We start from the raw sequence: 15672 nt of genomic DNA, 5'->3' as shown, positions 1-15672 counted from the left end.
AGTCATTCAGTCCTTACAAAAACTCCATAAGAAGGTATTGTCACACCCATCTTATAAACAAGGAGACTGAGATTCCATAAAGTTGAGTGATTTGCTCAGCGATACACAGTTCCCAGGTGGCAGAAGTGGAATCCAAAACTCAGTGCCTTCCTTTGCTAGGATGACCAGGACAAATGCCACACAACGGGATTGGCCTAAGCAACAGGAGTTTATCGTCTCAGCGTTTGGGAGCCTAGAAATCCAACATCAGCGTATTGCCAGGCTGTGCTCTCTCCTGGTGCTCCCGGAGTCTGAAGCATTCCGGTGTTGACTGGACTCTGCCTCCGTCACATGGAAATATCTCTCTATTCTGCCTCCTACTTCTGGACCCAGTTTCCTTTGCTTATAAGGACTTCAGCCATGTTGGATTAGAGCCCACCATTAATTACTCCGTTTGACCACACCTTAACCAAAAACATCTTCAAAGGTTCTTTCCATAGATGGATTCACGACACTCCCCCCACCAGTACCAGGGGTTAGGACTTGAGCATGCCTTTGGGGGGGACATGATTCACCCACCAGCAATCACCTCTCTCTAGTTCCAAAGCTCATATTTCCTACCCCACGTCGAAGCAACTTTCAGATGCACATTCCGTCTCTGAGACAAGGCAGCTGCTCAGCTTCTCTGCCTGCTGACAAGGATCTGTCGGCACTGCCACAGGGCCTCTGCCGAACAGGGAGAGAAGGTGAGAGTTTACAAATAACAGTCTCCCAGCTTCTGCCCTGCATTAGGCACCCGGAGAAGGGAAGATTCCAGCACCTTGCAGAGGTCAGGGCCCATGTTTGTCTCGCCCTCCGCGTGCTTTAGAACCAGGCCTCCAGGCTTCCACACACCAGTGGTTACCAGGAGCTTCACCAAAGGGTAAATAAGAGGTTCTGTAACCTTGGAAATTCCTATTAAGAACCCTAAAATCTTCCCAATTAGAAGGTAAGCGATTATAGGCTTTGGGGTTTTGAAATAGCATACCTGGGAACAAATACTTAACATCTCTGCTTCTCAGTTTCTTTACGTAAAATTGGAGGCGGGGAGGCAGTTTAGAAGGTAATGGAGGGGATTCATAGTGTGTGAACAGCAGCCTGTACAGTGCCAAGGGTTAATAAATGGAAGCTATTGTTATAGTCTTCAGACCATAGAAGGCTCCCTTTGGTCTCTGGGATTCCAACATCTTGCAGGGACTGCTTAGGCTTTTATTTGGCCCGCCTGAGTGCTAAAAATACAAAGAAAAGTGGCCATGTTTGAAAATTAGTCATAGAGGTATACTGTCGTCTAACAAAAGAGGTGAGCTCGAAGGCCTCCAGTGAAAAAGATCCAGCCAGTTCTTCATCGCTGGTATTCTTTGCACACCTGGAATTTAGGACCTGTTGGAGCTCCCCTTGGAGAAAGACGCGTAAGTCAATAAATAGGAGTGGATGACTTTGGTTAAAGAGCAGGCCAATATTTTTTCTTTTCAGAAATATAAAAGGAATCTCATGAAGGCTATAATTAAGGTACTCAACCCAGAGTTTATTCTAAGCACCACCCCAAATCCCATGTATGGCATGAATAAGGGAGCAAAAGGTCTAGCCATGTGGAAGGACCAGGCACTTGCCTAACACATGGATATCTCATCCGTGTCCACTCCCACGTAAACCCTGATGGTGCAGATGGTGTGAGCACCACTGTAAAGATGACAAAACTGAGGCTCCAGGAGAGCAAGTGACCTGCCCCAGAGCTTTCGACTCCTTAAGTTGAAGGTTCTTTATTCTCAACCACAAACGTTCCACAGAATATTAAAAACAGCCTGAGGCACTTAGCTACCTAATTTATAACTGTTCGAAGGCTTGTTCTAGCTCTTTCCAGGGCGTTGGCATCTGGCAGTGGAGCATGGCAATGGGCACGATAAAACTGATGTAGAAATAGGCTCTGCTTTAAAGATGACCGGATATAAAAATTATCATCTCAGAAGCAGGCCCATGAAGGAACCACATACTGGCATTTCAGGGGATGCTTGGATTTAAGCAAGTGTCACTCAGTGGTTCCTTTATATTTCAGATCTCCTTTGACGTATGTATAATATGGCCAGATTTGCCAAACTTGCATTTGTGTACAACTCCTCAGGAGCCCATGCGTTGTGAAGCAAGGACTCTCTGCCGTCTGCATCTTCCCATGGCAAAGCTTTTTTCCAAAGGTGTTCTCTGTATCCTTCACACACGTTGCCTGGTACCAAGTGAGATGATCACAAAACATTTTCTCAAGAGGCAAAAGGGAGCAGAGGGAGAAGCATCTGGGAGCTAATCGCAGCATAATAAAACCCTGACAAGCAAAAAGGTGGCTGCATTTGCATTGCCCCACGGTGCCATAGGAACAGTCCAGATGAGCTCTGCATATCTCCAAATCTATCCATAATTTAAAGTGGCTCAGTGTCCTGGAGTGTGGTCGTTGCCCCCATTTCCTCCAGTTGGCTCTATGTCAATTAAATGAAGAAAGGCATTTGTTGAGGAGCAGGGAGGGCACACATAGGCTGCTGGGAAGGTTTTCAGGCATCTGGACAGCCTTTGGCACAGCAGAGGGTGCTGGGGACCCGCCGGCCACTGGGCAAGATGAACTGGACCTGGAGGAGGGGACAGGTCGGGCAGGATCCTTAGATTTGGAGTTTATTTTTTAAACCTTGGGAGATTTAATGAGCTTTCCAATAGAGTTCCTTCTCAGGGCCTTCTCTTTGGGGTCACAAGCGACAGAGCTGGAGAGGGCTAAAAAGCAGAGCTGAGGCCCCTGGCCAGGGGGAGCCTGGGAGAGCCGGGCATGCTACCAAACTCATTAGCTCTGATAGGATAATGCTGTCACCCTCTCGCTCCTTTCTGGGCCTGTCACTAAAACCAGAGGACATGCTGTTTCCTTCATTAAGCCTTTCCTCTCCCGGGCTGCCCTCTGAGGGCTCTGCCAAGCTAATGTAGTGTCATTCTGGCGAGTATGAACCCCCTGAAATGCATGTGTGGGGTGGGGGTTGTGCAGTTTTCTGGGTGAAGAGTTTTTATCACATCAAATTCCCAGAGAGCCTTTCTTAATAAAAACAGAACTCGGCCACACTGGGACTAGCCCGGAGAGGTGGGCAGCAGCGGGGCCTGGGGTTGTCTCTGCTTGGGCTCCTGAGGCCTCTCACCGAGGGTGAGCTGCATGATCTGGCCTCAGGGGACATTGTTTTCTCTTCAACAGTTAATTTGCATTGGGGACCCATCCATTGCTTTCCCCACAGCAATGGGGGTTGGTTCTCAACAAGCCAGAAAGACCTGGGAAGGCTGTATTTTTACATTTTCACAGTGCAGATGACCGGCTCTAAACATGCTGGTTTAAGGGACACTCCAGATGTGTGTCATGTGCAGCCGGGATTGAGACAGTTAGCTCGGGGACAACAGCAGGGAAATCCGCAGCGCGTATGGTGGAGCTGAATAAAGGATGGCGGGTAGTTTTCATCCCGCTTGCCAGCTAGGTGGCTGTTGTAGCTGCCTGAAACACTCTGATGTGACGGTTTTAAAACAGGTCCGCAGCCCAGAGTGAGAAGCACGCAGGTGCAGGGCGAGAACAGGGGAGGGAGGTCATCAGTGGGTGCGCAGGTATTTTCCATCCTCGGACTAAATAAATTGCCTTACCGGGTATAACGTGCTCATGTTCAACTCCTAGTCCCTTGTGGTTCGCTGGGACGGGGCTGAAGCCCCTGAACAACTAGTTCCCTCTCTGAGTCTGCATTGTGACCCCAAGAATGAAACGCCCCCTCCCCTTCTGGGGGGCCTCCCTCTCCCTTCTCAGGCTCTGATATAGAGAGGGGAGTAATCATCATTCCTGGCTGGTATTCATTTCGTGTCTACTAAGGGCTTACGCTGTGTTGAAGGGGCAGAGCCGGGAATCGAACCCCCGGCCTCCGCACACACGCGTCTCGAGGCTGCGGTGCTGACCACTACACCCCGCAGCCGCCGAGCACCGGTGGGTGGTCCCGCTGCCCTATATAACCCGCAATGCGCGCGCACGGGCGAAGGGGAGGCGAGCGGCCGAGCAGGTGCGTAACTGTTCTGTTCCCTGTCGCAGGCTTCATCCCGCCCCCCCTCATCTTCGGGGCCGGCATCGACTCCACCTGCCTGTTCTGGAGCACGTTCTGCGGGGAGCCGGGCGCCTGCGCGCTCTACGACAACGTGGCCTACCGCCACCTGTACGTGAGCATCGCCATCGTGCTCAAGTCGTCGGCCTTCCTGCTCTACAGCACCACGTGGCAGTGCCTGCGGAGGAACTATAAACGCTACATCCAGAGCCACGAGGGCGGGCTGAGCACCAGTGAGTTCTTTGCCTCTACTCTGACCCTAGACAATCCGGGGAGGGACCCTGTGCCTGCACACCAGCCCCATAGGACAAAATTTATCTATAGCCTGGAAGATCACGAGTGGTGTGAAAACATGGAGTCCGTTTTATAGTGACTAAAGAGGGCCGGACTCGTGATCAGACATCAAAAGAGTCGTTTTTCTTACAAAAAAAAAAAAAAAAGGTTTTCTTTAAAAAAAAAAAATTGCAATACACACAGAGACACACACGCACGCCCACACACCACCCTTGCCCTTTTCCTCAAAGTCAGAGCCACACAGGATGTGCACGGAGGAGAGCCGGAGGCCCGGAGGTCGCCCCTCTGCGGGGACAGCCTCTGCCCTTGGGGGCGCTGGGGGATCCCGGATGCCGAGAGCCCCGGGGAGCGGCGGGGGCCATCCCCGAGGACCGAAGTCTCTGGATACGCGTGCACATGGCAGACAGAAAGCGTTCAAACAGCAGCAGCCGCGAAGACCAGGTCCACAAGGCCACCAAGCAGACACAAGCCGGCCACGTGGCCAGGCTGCTCGCTAGCGACACGCCCAGCCCCCTTCTCCCTCCTAGGTGTGGGGGGGAGGGCAGCAGGGGGTGTGCCAGGCCGAGGCGTGGACGCCCACCCCCCTCTCCAACTTTCGCAATATGGGTGGCCCCGTCCTCCGGTGGTTCAGGGCCCCCGAGTGCTCTCAGCGATGCTAACCGGGGATCCGCGCCGCGGTCCGTCATTGGCACCTCTCACCAGCTCCATTTCCATACTCAAGACTGGGGGCCTGGGGTGGGGGGCAGCAGCCGGGTGTGGGGCTCCGGCGCCCAGCCCTCCCCCCGCGGTGGGCGCCCACCTCCCCCAGCCCCGCAGAGCGACCTCAGGAAGCTGTGGGCCTCGCCGGGCTGTAACGCCACCGCCCAGAGCCGAGCAGACCCAACTCAGTCCAAGTCACCTGCTTACATTTGCCAAGCATTTTACCTTTTTTTTTTTACAAGGAAACGATGCATATGGATTTTGAACTGTTTTATGTATCATCCTCTAATACTGTTTTTAAACTCCTTCTCAAACCCTTCGGTCACTAGGGCAGTTCTCTAGGCCAAATTTATGAGGCTGGTTGCTTTTACTTTTCTCCTTTTTTCATGCACCAAAAAAATATAACGTGATTCAAGGGATGCAATTAATCTATTGTAATTTTTTTTTATCGTTTTATCTTCATTCGGATTTTCTACCAAAACAATAAAGAAATAGAGGGTGTACCAAGAAGAAGGGAGAAAAATGCTTCAAAAAGAGAATGGGAATGCAGCCAGCCTTCAGGAGAATCACATTTGAGACAATAGGGGATAATGTGATGAATTGCGAATTTGCCTTCTCACTTTATTCCCCATGATTCAGTAATCATGGTCATGGGAAAGCCTTTTTTATTCGTGCTCCACTTTCCAAGAGGCGCTCTCTTCTGCCCGTGGAAGTACACACTGAGATGTGGGGAGGGGAGAACATACTCAGGTGCAAAGAATTAAGAGAATGAAAGGTTCCTTTCTTGGTGGAGCGGCCAGTGGTGTGGGTGATAGTGAAGTGACCGGCAAGCTCCTGGAAGCCAGCTGCCTCGTGTCCAATGCATGAAAACATCCGTAATGTTTTCAGGGTCGATCCTGAACTGAGAGGACTTTGTTTTGAAAATGGCTGAATCTTGAACAGCTGGAGAATGAACCTGTCAATGTTTGAGACGAGAATCATGTGGCAAAACCTCTTGGAGCCAGCACACTAAGCCTTATAAGGCTATTTCCGTAAAGGAGCAGGGCTTACGTACGCACACATGCATGCACACACTGACAGAAAGTCCAGTTGCTTTGCCTTCATGCTTCTTCAGTGAGCTTCGTCCATGTCACCCCCAGGGGCCTGGAAAAGCCCTCAAGCGTTGGTTTGTTTCTTCACCTCACACATAATATTTGCAGTTCACCCACACAGCCACAAAAAATCAGAAGAGAAAAGAAGAGATGGGGAGTATGCCACGTTTTTAAACAAACACTCTTAACTGGGGAGATTGGAGCTATAGTCCAAAACGAGAGAAAGCGTCAAGCAAGGACAACCCAAAAAGAAGCTTGTGTCATGCTACCTGGGACAGGATGCTTCCGAACAGTCGTTTCGTCTGTTTAGTTTAAGTCTTTGTTTCTGAAACGGAAGGTGCTCATCAGTATGTTAACAAGTGAACAGGGGGGATGGTTCTCCAACCAGTTCATAAAATATGTATGCTCTGTCGCTTCTGAAGCTTTGATGACATTCTGTACAGGTTTTGGTTTAGTTTTGTTCTGAAACTGTATGGCTGATAGGTCACTGCTCTCTTTTCTTATTGCGTACCTCTCCAAACTCAGTAAACCCACAGTGAGCCCTATGACCTAATATTTTGTAGGGCTTTTTGCTTAAAAAAAATTTTTATGTGAAATCCTTTGCATTTTGGATTTATGTTTTCTAACATTAAAGGTTGGTATGAGAGTAAGATGTTAGAATGACAAAAGAAAGCAACTCCAGGGTGAAGTTTTATCAGCAATTGGACATAAATTTAAAGTCTCCTGTTGAAAGATGCTCTCCAGTGCATTGTGTTGCCTTTTTATGATTTTAACTTCTCTCTCATGCTACAGAACAGAAAACCCAGTATAGTTTTAGTTTTCCTTTTATACTGCAAAGAACCATTGTACATATAATGTTAGATCCAGCCCGTTGGCTATTTGTTTGGTTTTGAGTAGTATTTTTGAATGAGAAGATTTCCTGGTAAGATCTCCATTGGATTTGCAGAGAACAAAAATGTGAGGGATGGAATAAACCTAGAAAGTCAATGCTAGATTTCTCTCCCTTGTACTACAAGCCCCTCCCTCATCTTAGTTGAACATGCCCAGAGATGAATGAAAATTCTCTTTGTTGCGAACTTTGACAGATCTTTTTTAACTCTTATGTACAAACCAAGAAGTTTTTACCAATATTATTCTGCATATGAAGTAAACACATTTTGTGCAAGTGTCTCTCTGTAGGGGACAAGGGTCTGCCGCCTTCCCTCAGCTGTGACTTTATGCCGCTTTGCTCCCTTCCCCTCCTGGCCTTCAGCGAAGGTAGGCTGTGAGCCTGCAGGGAACCCTTGGGACACACTCCAGGAGGCTGCAGTGTGGGGGCTGTCCTCCTAACCAAGGATCAAGAGACGCCTCCTCTCGCAGGCCCCTAAGGAGTTTGCTGGTCGCACTTAAGTAGTAATAAGGGGCAGGCAGAAGCTAAGGCATGATTTGAGTTCCTAGGGTCTTCCACGAAGAGAGTAGTGGGCTTCTCCACAAAGACAGCTTGTTTTTCATCACCTTATAATGGAAGAGCTAAATGTAATATGATTTTGAAAGTCTGGTTAAATGGTCCTTGTATATCCAAATCCCAAGTCCATGTCCCTCTGTCTGATAGCCACCCAAAGCTTCCCCTCACTCAGGCATGGGGCGCTTTCCCAGCCATTGCTCACCAGAAGCCCACAGCCCGAGGGGACCCCCAGCCTCACTCCACGCAGGGGCAGCCGGCAGGTCCCCGGGATGAATCCACACTGCTCCCAAGGAGTTCGCTCAGGAAAGATTTAAGACCACAGCACAGACAGAAAGAGATACAACGGTTTCCCCCCCCCCCCCCGTCTCCCTCCTTCCCCACACCCCCCCCACACACACACAATTTCTGTCTTTTTTCTCAAAATCAGAGCCAAATGGACCTCTCTCCTCAGCAGTGGTTGCTAGTGGATATATTCCACACCTTCTGGTTGAGCCACTCACTCATTCATCCTAAGGTAGAGGGGATCCCTATATCTACACACGCAGGAACCCTCTAAGGAAAAGCAGCCATTGCCTCTACACAGGCCTTTCAAGCTGGTTTTCTTTCTGCTCGCTGCTTCGGGTCCTGGGAAGTGTCATCTCTTCTCTGCCCGGCCATGTGTCCAGGCCAGGACGATCTGCTCGGAGCACCTCCTGGGTGGCCTAAAGCCATCCTCATCCGCATTCGGCAATAATGGGCAATGTGCAGAAATAATGCAGCTGGTCGTATAGTCAGCTCAGACCAGAGGACAGGATACGTGTCTTCTAGTTTGGTGGAATTACACCATATTCTATTGTCATATGTTTATTTGATTTGGTTTAGTGGAGGAGAAAAAGCCAGGCCAGCAGTTTTTCAGTCCCCCCGGGAGGAGAATATGTGTCCTCTAGTGGTGTCCTCACCTGACCATCATGAGGCTCGAGAGAACTGGATGTCTGGCCCCAAGCCAGGAGAAAGTGCCACCACGCAGTAGGGACTTGATTTCTGCCCCCAGCTTGTCCAGTTGTCCTGTTGTTGGCTTTCTTTCAGACACACTCCATGGGACTGTTGCCCTTTAAGTGAAAGTCCAGGTCAAATTCCCAAGAGGCCCCAGATTTCCCAAGAAGAGAAGCTGGTGGAATAGTTTGGGTCCCACATATCATCGCATCTCCCTTGTTCTGCCCTCCCCTCCTCATTCTTTATTCCACCTCTCCCAGCTCAGTCCAAACTCCTACACGTAGACAGCTGTGAGACCTGATCTCTTAGAGCAACTGGCCCTAAACGACAGGCTTCAGTCCCCACCTCCACCCCTGGGGGTGTTATCACGGCTCGAGAGTAAACTGAGAAGACAGAAAAATCTCTGGTTGGTGGTGTACGCAAGGGAGGGGTTTTGTTGAGACGCCTCTCCCGGGGCTTATCGTGCTCACTGATGCATGGATTCCACACTAAGACCCACAGCTGCCCCCCCCGCCTCCCTCACTCGCCTTCGTGAGGGACCTCAGCCACCCTGGTCATTCGCAGCAGGGAGGGTGTGACTTAAGAAACCGAAAGTGGGAAATTCATGAAAGCAAAAATTCTCCTGCACCACGAGATCCGTGAGAGCAGCAGACATGGGAAAGATCTGCTTCTCAGAGGCAGCCTTGTGATAGCATGGTTTTAATCTGGGGTTGCATTGTAGGAGCTTGACACTTCGTAAGCATTTATTCATTCATTCCTTTATTTTAAAATTTGGCCACGTGTAAGGTGCCTCATACAAAGGTGAAGGACACATAGTTCCTGCCCTCAAAGAAGGACAGTCTAACGAGATGGACAGAGCAGAGCACAGACGAAAGCAAAAAAATATATTAAGAGCCGAGGTCTGTCTGCATAGGTGCAATGAGGACAGATTCCTGGTGGTGCTAAGTTCTGCCTGGGCAGGTGACTTCGGAGAGAAGGGGGTCTAGGGGTGCAGAACTAAGGGACAGTGGATGTCTGCCAGTAGAAATCAGATGAGCCAAGGAAGAAGAGTCCTCCCAGAGAGGACTTCTAAAGCTAGGTCAGCAAACATTTTCTTTAAGAGCCAGATAAAAAATACTTTAGACTTTCTGGGCCATATGGTCTCCGTTGCAACCACTCACCTCTGCTGTTGTAGTAGGAAGGCAACCCTAAACAATTTGTAAATGCATGGGCATGTTCGTTCATAAAACTATATAGTTTATTAAACTATAAAAGGCAAGCAGTGGGTGGGTTTGGTCAAAGGGCCATAGCATGCTGGTTCCTGCTCTAGAACTCAAGCCGAGGCTTAGAACACTTGTGCATGTTGGAGAATGCCATTGGCCCAGCGTAGGAGCAACTGGTGAAGTGGCTCACGGGCTTCAGCTGAAGTCTGGGCAGAATCATGGGTTTGAGTGGGAGCCTGTGGCCAGGTGCTCCTGACCTCCCTGACCACGGGACTCTAGCTCAGATATCTGATTTTCCAAGAATGAGGTAAGTGCCCCTTTGTGATCAAATTGATGGAGACGTTATTTTTGTATTTGATGTAATTATTTTTGTAACTGATGGCAACATTACTTTTCTCTTCTCTAATGGGAAACTTGAACCATATGATCCCTAAAGATCCTTCCAGCCCTGACACTGGGGAGTTCTAACCAATCACCCTTTTGATCTTACATGATGGAAATAAATGTAAGAGGGGAAAATGTAGGAGCTAGAAAAAGAAGACTGGATCCAGATATCAAATAGTATTTCACATTCCTTCCTTCCATCCCATCAACACAAAAAACTGACATGTAAAAGCTAATAGATATGGCAGATGGAGTAATTGTTGCACTCGAATAATAGCTAACAACGATAATAATAGCTAACAGTGATCATGCGCTTACTATGAGCCAACAGCTGCCTATTATTTGTATTAGGTTATTTAATCTGAATTATAACTCTGTGAGGCAGGAACTGTTATTGGCTCCCTTTTACAGAGGAAGACGTAACTGGCTCAGGTCACAAAGCTAGAGAGTGGCAGAGCCAGATTCAAACCCAGGTCTATGAATCCAAAGTTCGCATCCTTAGCCATTATGCGTATTCCCTCCCTACTGGACAAGATGGGAAGGACCCCTCCGCAACTGTAGGGACTGCCTCATCAGGAAGACAGCGAACCAGATACTTCTGGGGCTCTGCACACACTCACGTGCCTCCAATCACAGAACCAGGACTCCACAGCAGCCAGATTCCGGGGACATCTGATCTCCACATGCTTTTCTAAGGGTCTAAGTCTCTGAGCCATCAGCTTGGTCATCCACTTCTATGAGCTATTCTACCAGAGGTGGAGAGGTAAGAGGTAACAAGAGATTTATCCTGTTTATCCACTCTAATCCATTATGAAATGCACTTTCAAAGCACCACGATGCCAGGGAGGGACTCCAGTGTCTGCATAAGCTCCAGGGGGAGACCCCAGATGCCTTCTGTGGCCAGCACTACTGCCATTGGCAACACCAACCTCAGAATGGGCCTCACTCCAGGGGCCTCAAACCCATTGCAAAGCTGGCCATTGGTTGGATATACATCTTACTCTTTTCTCAGATTCTAAGTTTTTAGGAACAGAGCTTGACATTTGTTTTTGTGATAATGATGCAAGCCAGCAGTCAATAGTTGGTGATTTTCATAAAATTTTAATATTCTTCCATAAGGCAAATGTGATTATGTTCTTTTATTATCAATAAATGGATCAAGCTCATAGTACAATTTTCTGGAGCTTTAGAGGTTTAGCATTCTTTAGATTGAGATTTTGTCATCCCATTAAATCTCTCTGAATAGTGTTTTTCTTAAATCCATGCTAATCTAATAGACTGTTTGGTTAGATACTGTAAAGGTCCTAAGATAAATTGAAATTATGTACTGTAGGAAGTTTCATAAAAAAGAGGGGACCCAACTGAACAAATTTTGCTCTAGTACAGCCACTTAAAAGAGAGAAAGGGCAGAGAACTCATGGAAATTGAGAACCCGCTGCATGTCAGGTGCCCTAAACATGGGAGCCCCGGAATGCTCCCAGCAGTCCTCTCGCCTCAGCCCTGGAGGTAAGTATCATTGTTTCCCACTTGTACAGATCAGGCAACTAAGACTCCGCATATCATGCTTCCCAAGGTCACACAGCTTGTTATAAAGGTCATGAGGAGGTGGGCCATGGTGACTCAGCGGGTAAAGTTCTCGCCTGCCATGCCAGAGACCCGGGTTCGATTCCCGGTGCCTGCCCATGGGAAAAAAAATTTTTAAGAAGTCCTGAGGAGCTAATGCCAGCTCTGTCTGGCTCCTAAACCAGTGCTCTTTCTGCTATGCTGCACAGCCACCAAAGTGAATACAGACCAGCTGCCTGGGAAGCCTCTTGGAAGCCAGCAGGGAATCCACCATCAGGAAGCCCCTACAGAGGGGTCTCCAGTTTCACAAAGAAATGAGCCAAGAGCTGGAGGTAAGAGCCTCTGCAAAAGGCTGCCTGCAGGCACAGGAATTTAAGAACAACTATTTTCACTTTAATAATTAAACAGCAGAGAACCTTTAAAAACACTCCTCCTACATTCCTCAACCATAGCCAGATCAGCAGCCACTCATCCTCTATCACTTCCATTCTGCTAACAAGAACCAACCACAGCTTGTCCCTGTCTCTGAGGCTTCTAGCAGAAACCTGACAACAAGAACTTGAACCTTGCGAAAATTGAGGAAGGATGCTCCATGTTGCCTAGAACACATGGGCTTCTTCATGTGCCAGAGCTCAGCTGCAAAATACCGAGAAAAGGAGTGACATTGCAAACCCTGTCACCTTTTGTACCATCAAGTCAAAGTCTAAAGAGGAAAAATACCCCAAATGGGACTTTCTGGCCCATGAAACATGAAAGCCACATGTCAGGGTCAATGAGATCTGCACGCCTTGTAAATAATCACAGGCACGGAGTTGGGCATTTAATGCCTTTTCTATGAAGGCCTATAAGCATCTATTCTGGAAGTGTGGCAGAGGCTTAAAATGCTGGCTCCTGTGAGGAGATGGTTTCACCCAGCAAGCGATGTGTATCTTGTGGCTAAATGAAAAACACACTGGTCAAGATGCTGAAGGAGGAAACATGAGATTATGGTGCTGGGGCTTTTCGGTGGCACTGAGCCACCTCTTCCAGCAGAGATCTACAGTAACACGGGGTCTGTCCAGGGCATTTACACGGAATAAGGATAAGTTCATGGCCGGGACACACCTTACTCACCCCCACAGAAGAGACATCCACTTGGGTGTTGGTATGGACATGTAGATATGTGGGCATCTCAGAGGCCTCAAAAGAGGTATTTGGGGCCTGGAATCTGGTCCCTTGGGGTTACATGGAAACCTGCCACTTTATTGACATGCACTCCTGCTCTTATCCATTCCACTGATAAACCATGATGCCATTAGATAAGTCTAAACAAAAAGGAAAAGCTGAAAAGACCGATCTCTTTTTTCCTCTTGGCTCTTCTTCCCTCCTTCCCCTCTAGGCACAGAGTACCAAGACATTGAGACTGAGAAAGCCTGCCCTGAGTCTCACTCGCCTTCAGAAGACTCCTTCGCGAGAAGTTGAGGGCCTGGCCCTCTTCCTCCTTCAGAGCAGACCACCACCACCCACGGGCCTCGCTGGCCCGACCTAGCGTGCTCTGCCCTGCCCAAGAACCCAAAGATCTGCCACGTGGGTGTTCTGGCCAGAGGGTGGTCCTTGGAGGCTCTCAGCACAGGCCTGTGAGGGGGACCAAGCAGGGGACAGTTGGTCATCCAAGCAGCCCTCACAGTTGGCTATTTTGCCAGGTGGCTGCAGAGCGGTGTTGGCCCGATATGCAAATTCCCTTCCGACCATCCCTCCTTTGGCTCCTGCGGGGATGGCTTCCTGACATGCTTTAGAAAACCCTCTCTCCAAAACGCTTCACTGACCGAGGCCTCCAACAGCTCCCCCGAAACCAGCCCAGGCTGGATTCTAATAGGAGGGGGATAAAAATCACCCTGTTCCACTGAATAGAGAAAAAAGCACATACTCAATCGATTTTGAGTGTGGGATTCTGTATTTTTGCAGCTTATATTTTCCAGATGAGCAGTTTAGAAATATGTGATGTGAAGTACATACTGTACGTTTGCTGAAAAATTATATTAAAAGCACTATTTTAATTCTTCCTCTGTCTCATGCTGTAATCTCGGTTATCTTTCTTGTGTCTTCTGGTAGAATGATCAAGAGGGTCCTTTGGGATGGCGTTTCTGGTTGTGTGTGTTCTATATGAATGGGCTTTGAGATGTTCAAAAGAGCACGGGCTTTGGAGCCAAGACCGACTTAGGTTCAAATCCTCACCCCCATGTTTATTTCTGGTGTAGCATTGATTAAATGATCTGACTTCTCTGAGCCCCAGTTTCATCATCTGTAAAATGGGACTATTAACACCTCTTGTATACAGTTGTGATAAGATCTAAATGAGATCATGCATGAAAGTGCCAAGAATAGTGTCTAGCCTAGAATGGATGCTTACTAAATAGTAATTGTTCATTGCTACCCCAACCTCTGGCTGGAATTCGATGCTCCCACGGCACCAGTACAGCTCTTCTGGACACATTTAAGGTCCTTGTACTGTCACTATCTGGTTTTCCTTTCTGATTCTCCTGCTGTCTGTAAGCCTGGGAGAGCAGGGAATGATATCTTCTCGTTCGCCATGACAACCACACTGTCTAGCAGGGGGCATAACATTTGATGGGTGCTCAATGAGTGAGTGAATGAGGAGCAAACAGCCTCGCACCCACCATTGTGGGGCTTTACATATAGTCTGACTCCAAAAACAGCATTCACCTCCCCTTCTCTTGGCCCACAGACCCACCCCCAAGCCTCACTCCATGGATGGAACTCAGATAACCTGCCCGGCTTTTGCCAGGCCTTTTATTAATTGGCCAGCTTCTCCTCCACATCCTTAGTTCACTGGCTGGATTCTTACCTCCTATGGACAAGTTACTCAGGCTGACACCCGCCACTGGCATGCATCTTAAGAATGCCACTGGGTTACTTCATCAACCAGACAGAAGCTCCAGACATGTTTGCCTGAATGCTGTACTTGTCTTTTAGACAAAAGACCTAGGATGATCTCATCTTAGGGGCCAATCCCAGAAACAGAGCCACTTTCTTCAAATCCCCATCCAGCCTGAGTCTTGCTCCCTACGACCCCATCTTCCTTTCAAGTTCAGCTTATCTGAAATCAAAGCTTGTCAAACCAATATCACTTGAAGACTCTGCCCCCATCTCAGCCCTGAGTTGTCCTTTCACTCTGGAGGCTGATGGAGTAGGAAAGAGTATGCTTGGGCAAGTTACCTTCTCTAAGGACCAATTCTCTGACCTGTTGACACCTAGGGGACTCTTTCCTAACCCGATGCTGTTATTTATGTGATTGTTCTTTTTTTTTTTTTTTTTACAAAGCAACATGATTTATTCTCTATGGCATAAAAATCCCAAGAAAATGCAATTTCAACATTCTCTGCCCTAATATGAAAAATGCTGAAGTGGCTGAAAAAGTGGTTAGTGATTCCTCCTGGGACCTGGGCTTCATTTGCACTGTGCAAATTCAGTTGGAGGCAGAAGAAAGCAGCAAAGGGCTATTGTTTAAGGCATCAGTGCTTTCAGCTCAAACTTTCATATTTGTTTTTCATCAACAGTCCAGTTCTTTTTCCCTTGTTATTTTTTTCTTCATAAAGATAGTCAATTTATGGAAATGTCACTCACCATCTTAATCCCACAAAGACGACTTATTTCTTGTGGAATTAAGAGATTCTTCCTTCAACTTTTATTTAGGTGGGTCCGTGAGATATCTGTCCACACAGGTTGCTCAACCACCCCAGGGAGAATGGAAGGTTTGGATTAAGCCCCAAATGCCATCTTTTCCCAATGTCCTATCATCTACCTTGGGTTGCCAGGACCTTGAGCCATAGACACATTTGATCTTTCTTGATCCAGATCCAAAAATCTAACTTGACTCCTTTCTCAGTCTTTGTGAAAGTGTCATGTGCCCAGGC

The 15672-nt window shown here is 48.1% G+C and overlaps 1 protein-coding gene across 2 annotated transcripts in view; it reads left to right on the top strand.

Annotated features, from left to right (window-relative positions):
* Positions 1-14763, top strand: part of SLCO3A1 (solute carrier organic anion transporter family member 3A1) — a 307991-nt gene extending 293228 nt beyond the window's left edge. Inside the window, exons 10-11 of one of the 2 annotated variants that reach the window (XM_077124117.1) lie at positions 4100-4342; positions 13137-14763. In XM_077124117.1, the coding sequence (XP_076980232.1) occupies positions 4100-4342; positions 13137-13219 (326 nt within the window). In that variant the 3' untranslated portion in view covers positions 13220-14763. Of the gene's footprint in view, positions 1-4099; positions 7987-13136 lie in introns of those variants that run through there. The other variant, XM_077124116.1, reaches the window with a different exon arrangement.
* Positions 14764-15672: the final 909 nt, after the last annotated feature.

Source organism: Tamandua tetradactyla, chromosome 12, assembly GCF_023851605.1.
Source record: "Tamandua tetradactyla isolate mTamTet1 chromosome 12, mTamTet1.pri, whole genome shotgun sequence".
Taxonomy (NCBI): domain Eukaryota; kingdom Metazoa; phylum Chordata; class Mammalia; order Pilosa; family Myrmecophagidae; genus Tamandua; species Tamandua tetradactyla.
Note: the sequence above shows the minus strand (reverse complement) of the source record. Positions and strands in the feature narration are given on the sequence as shown.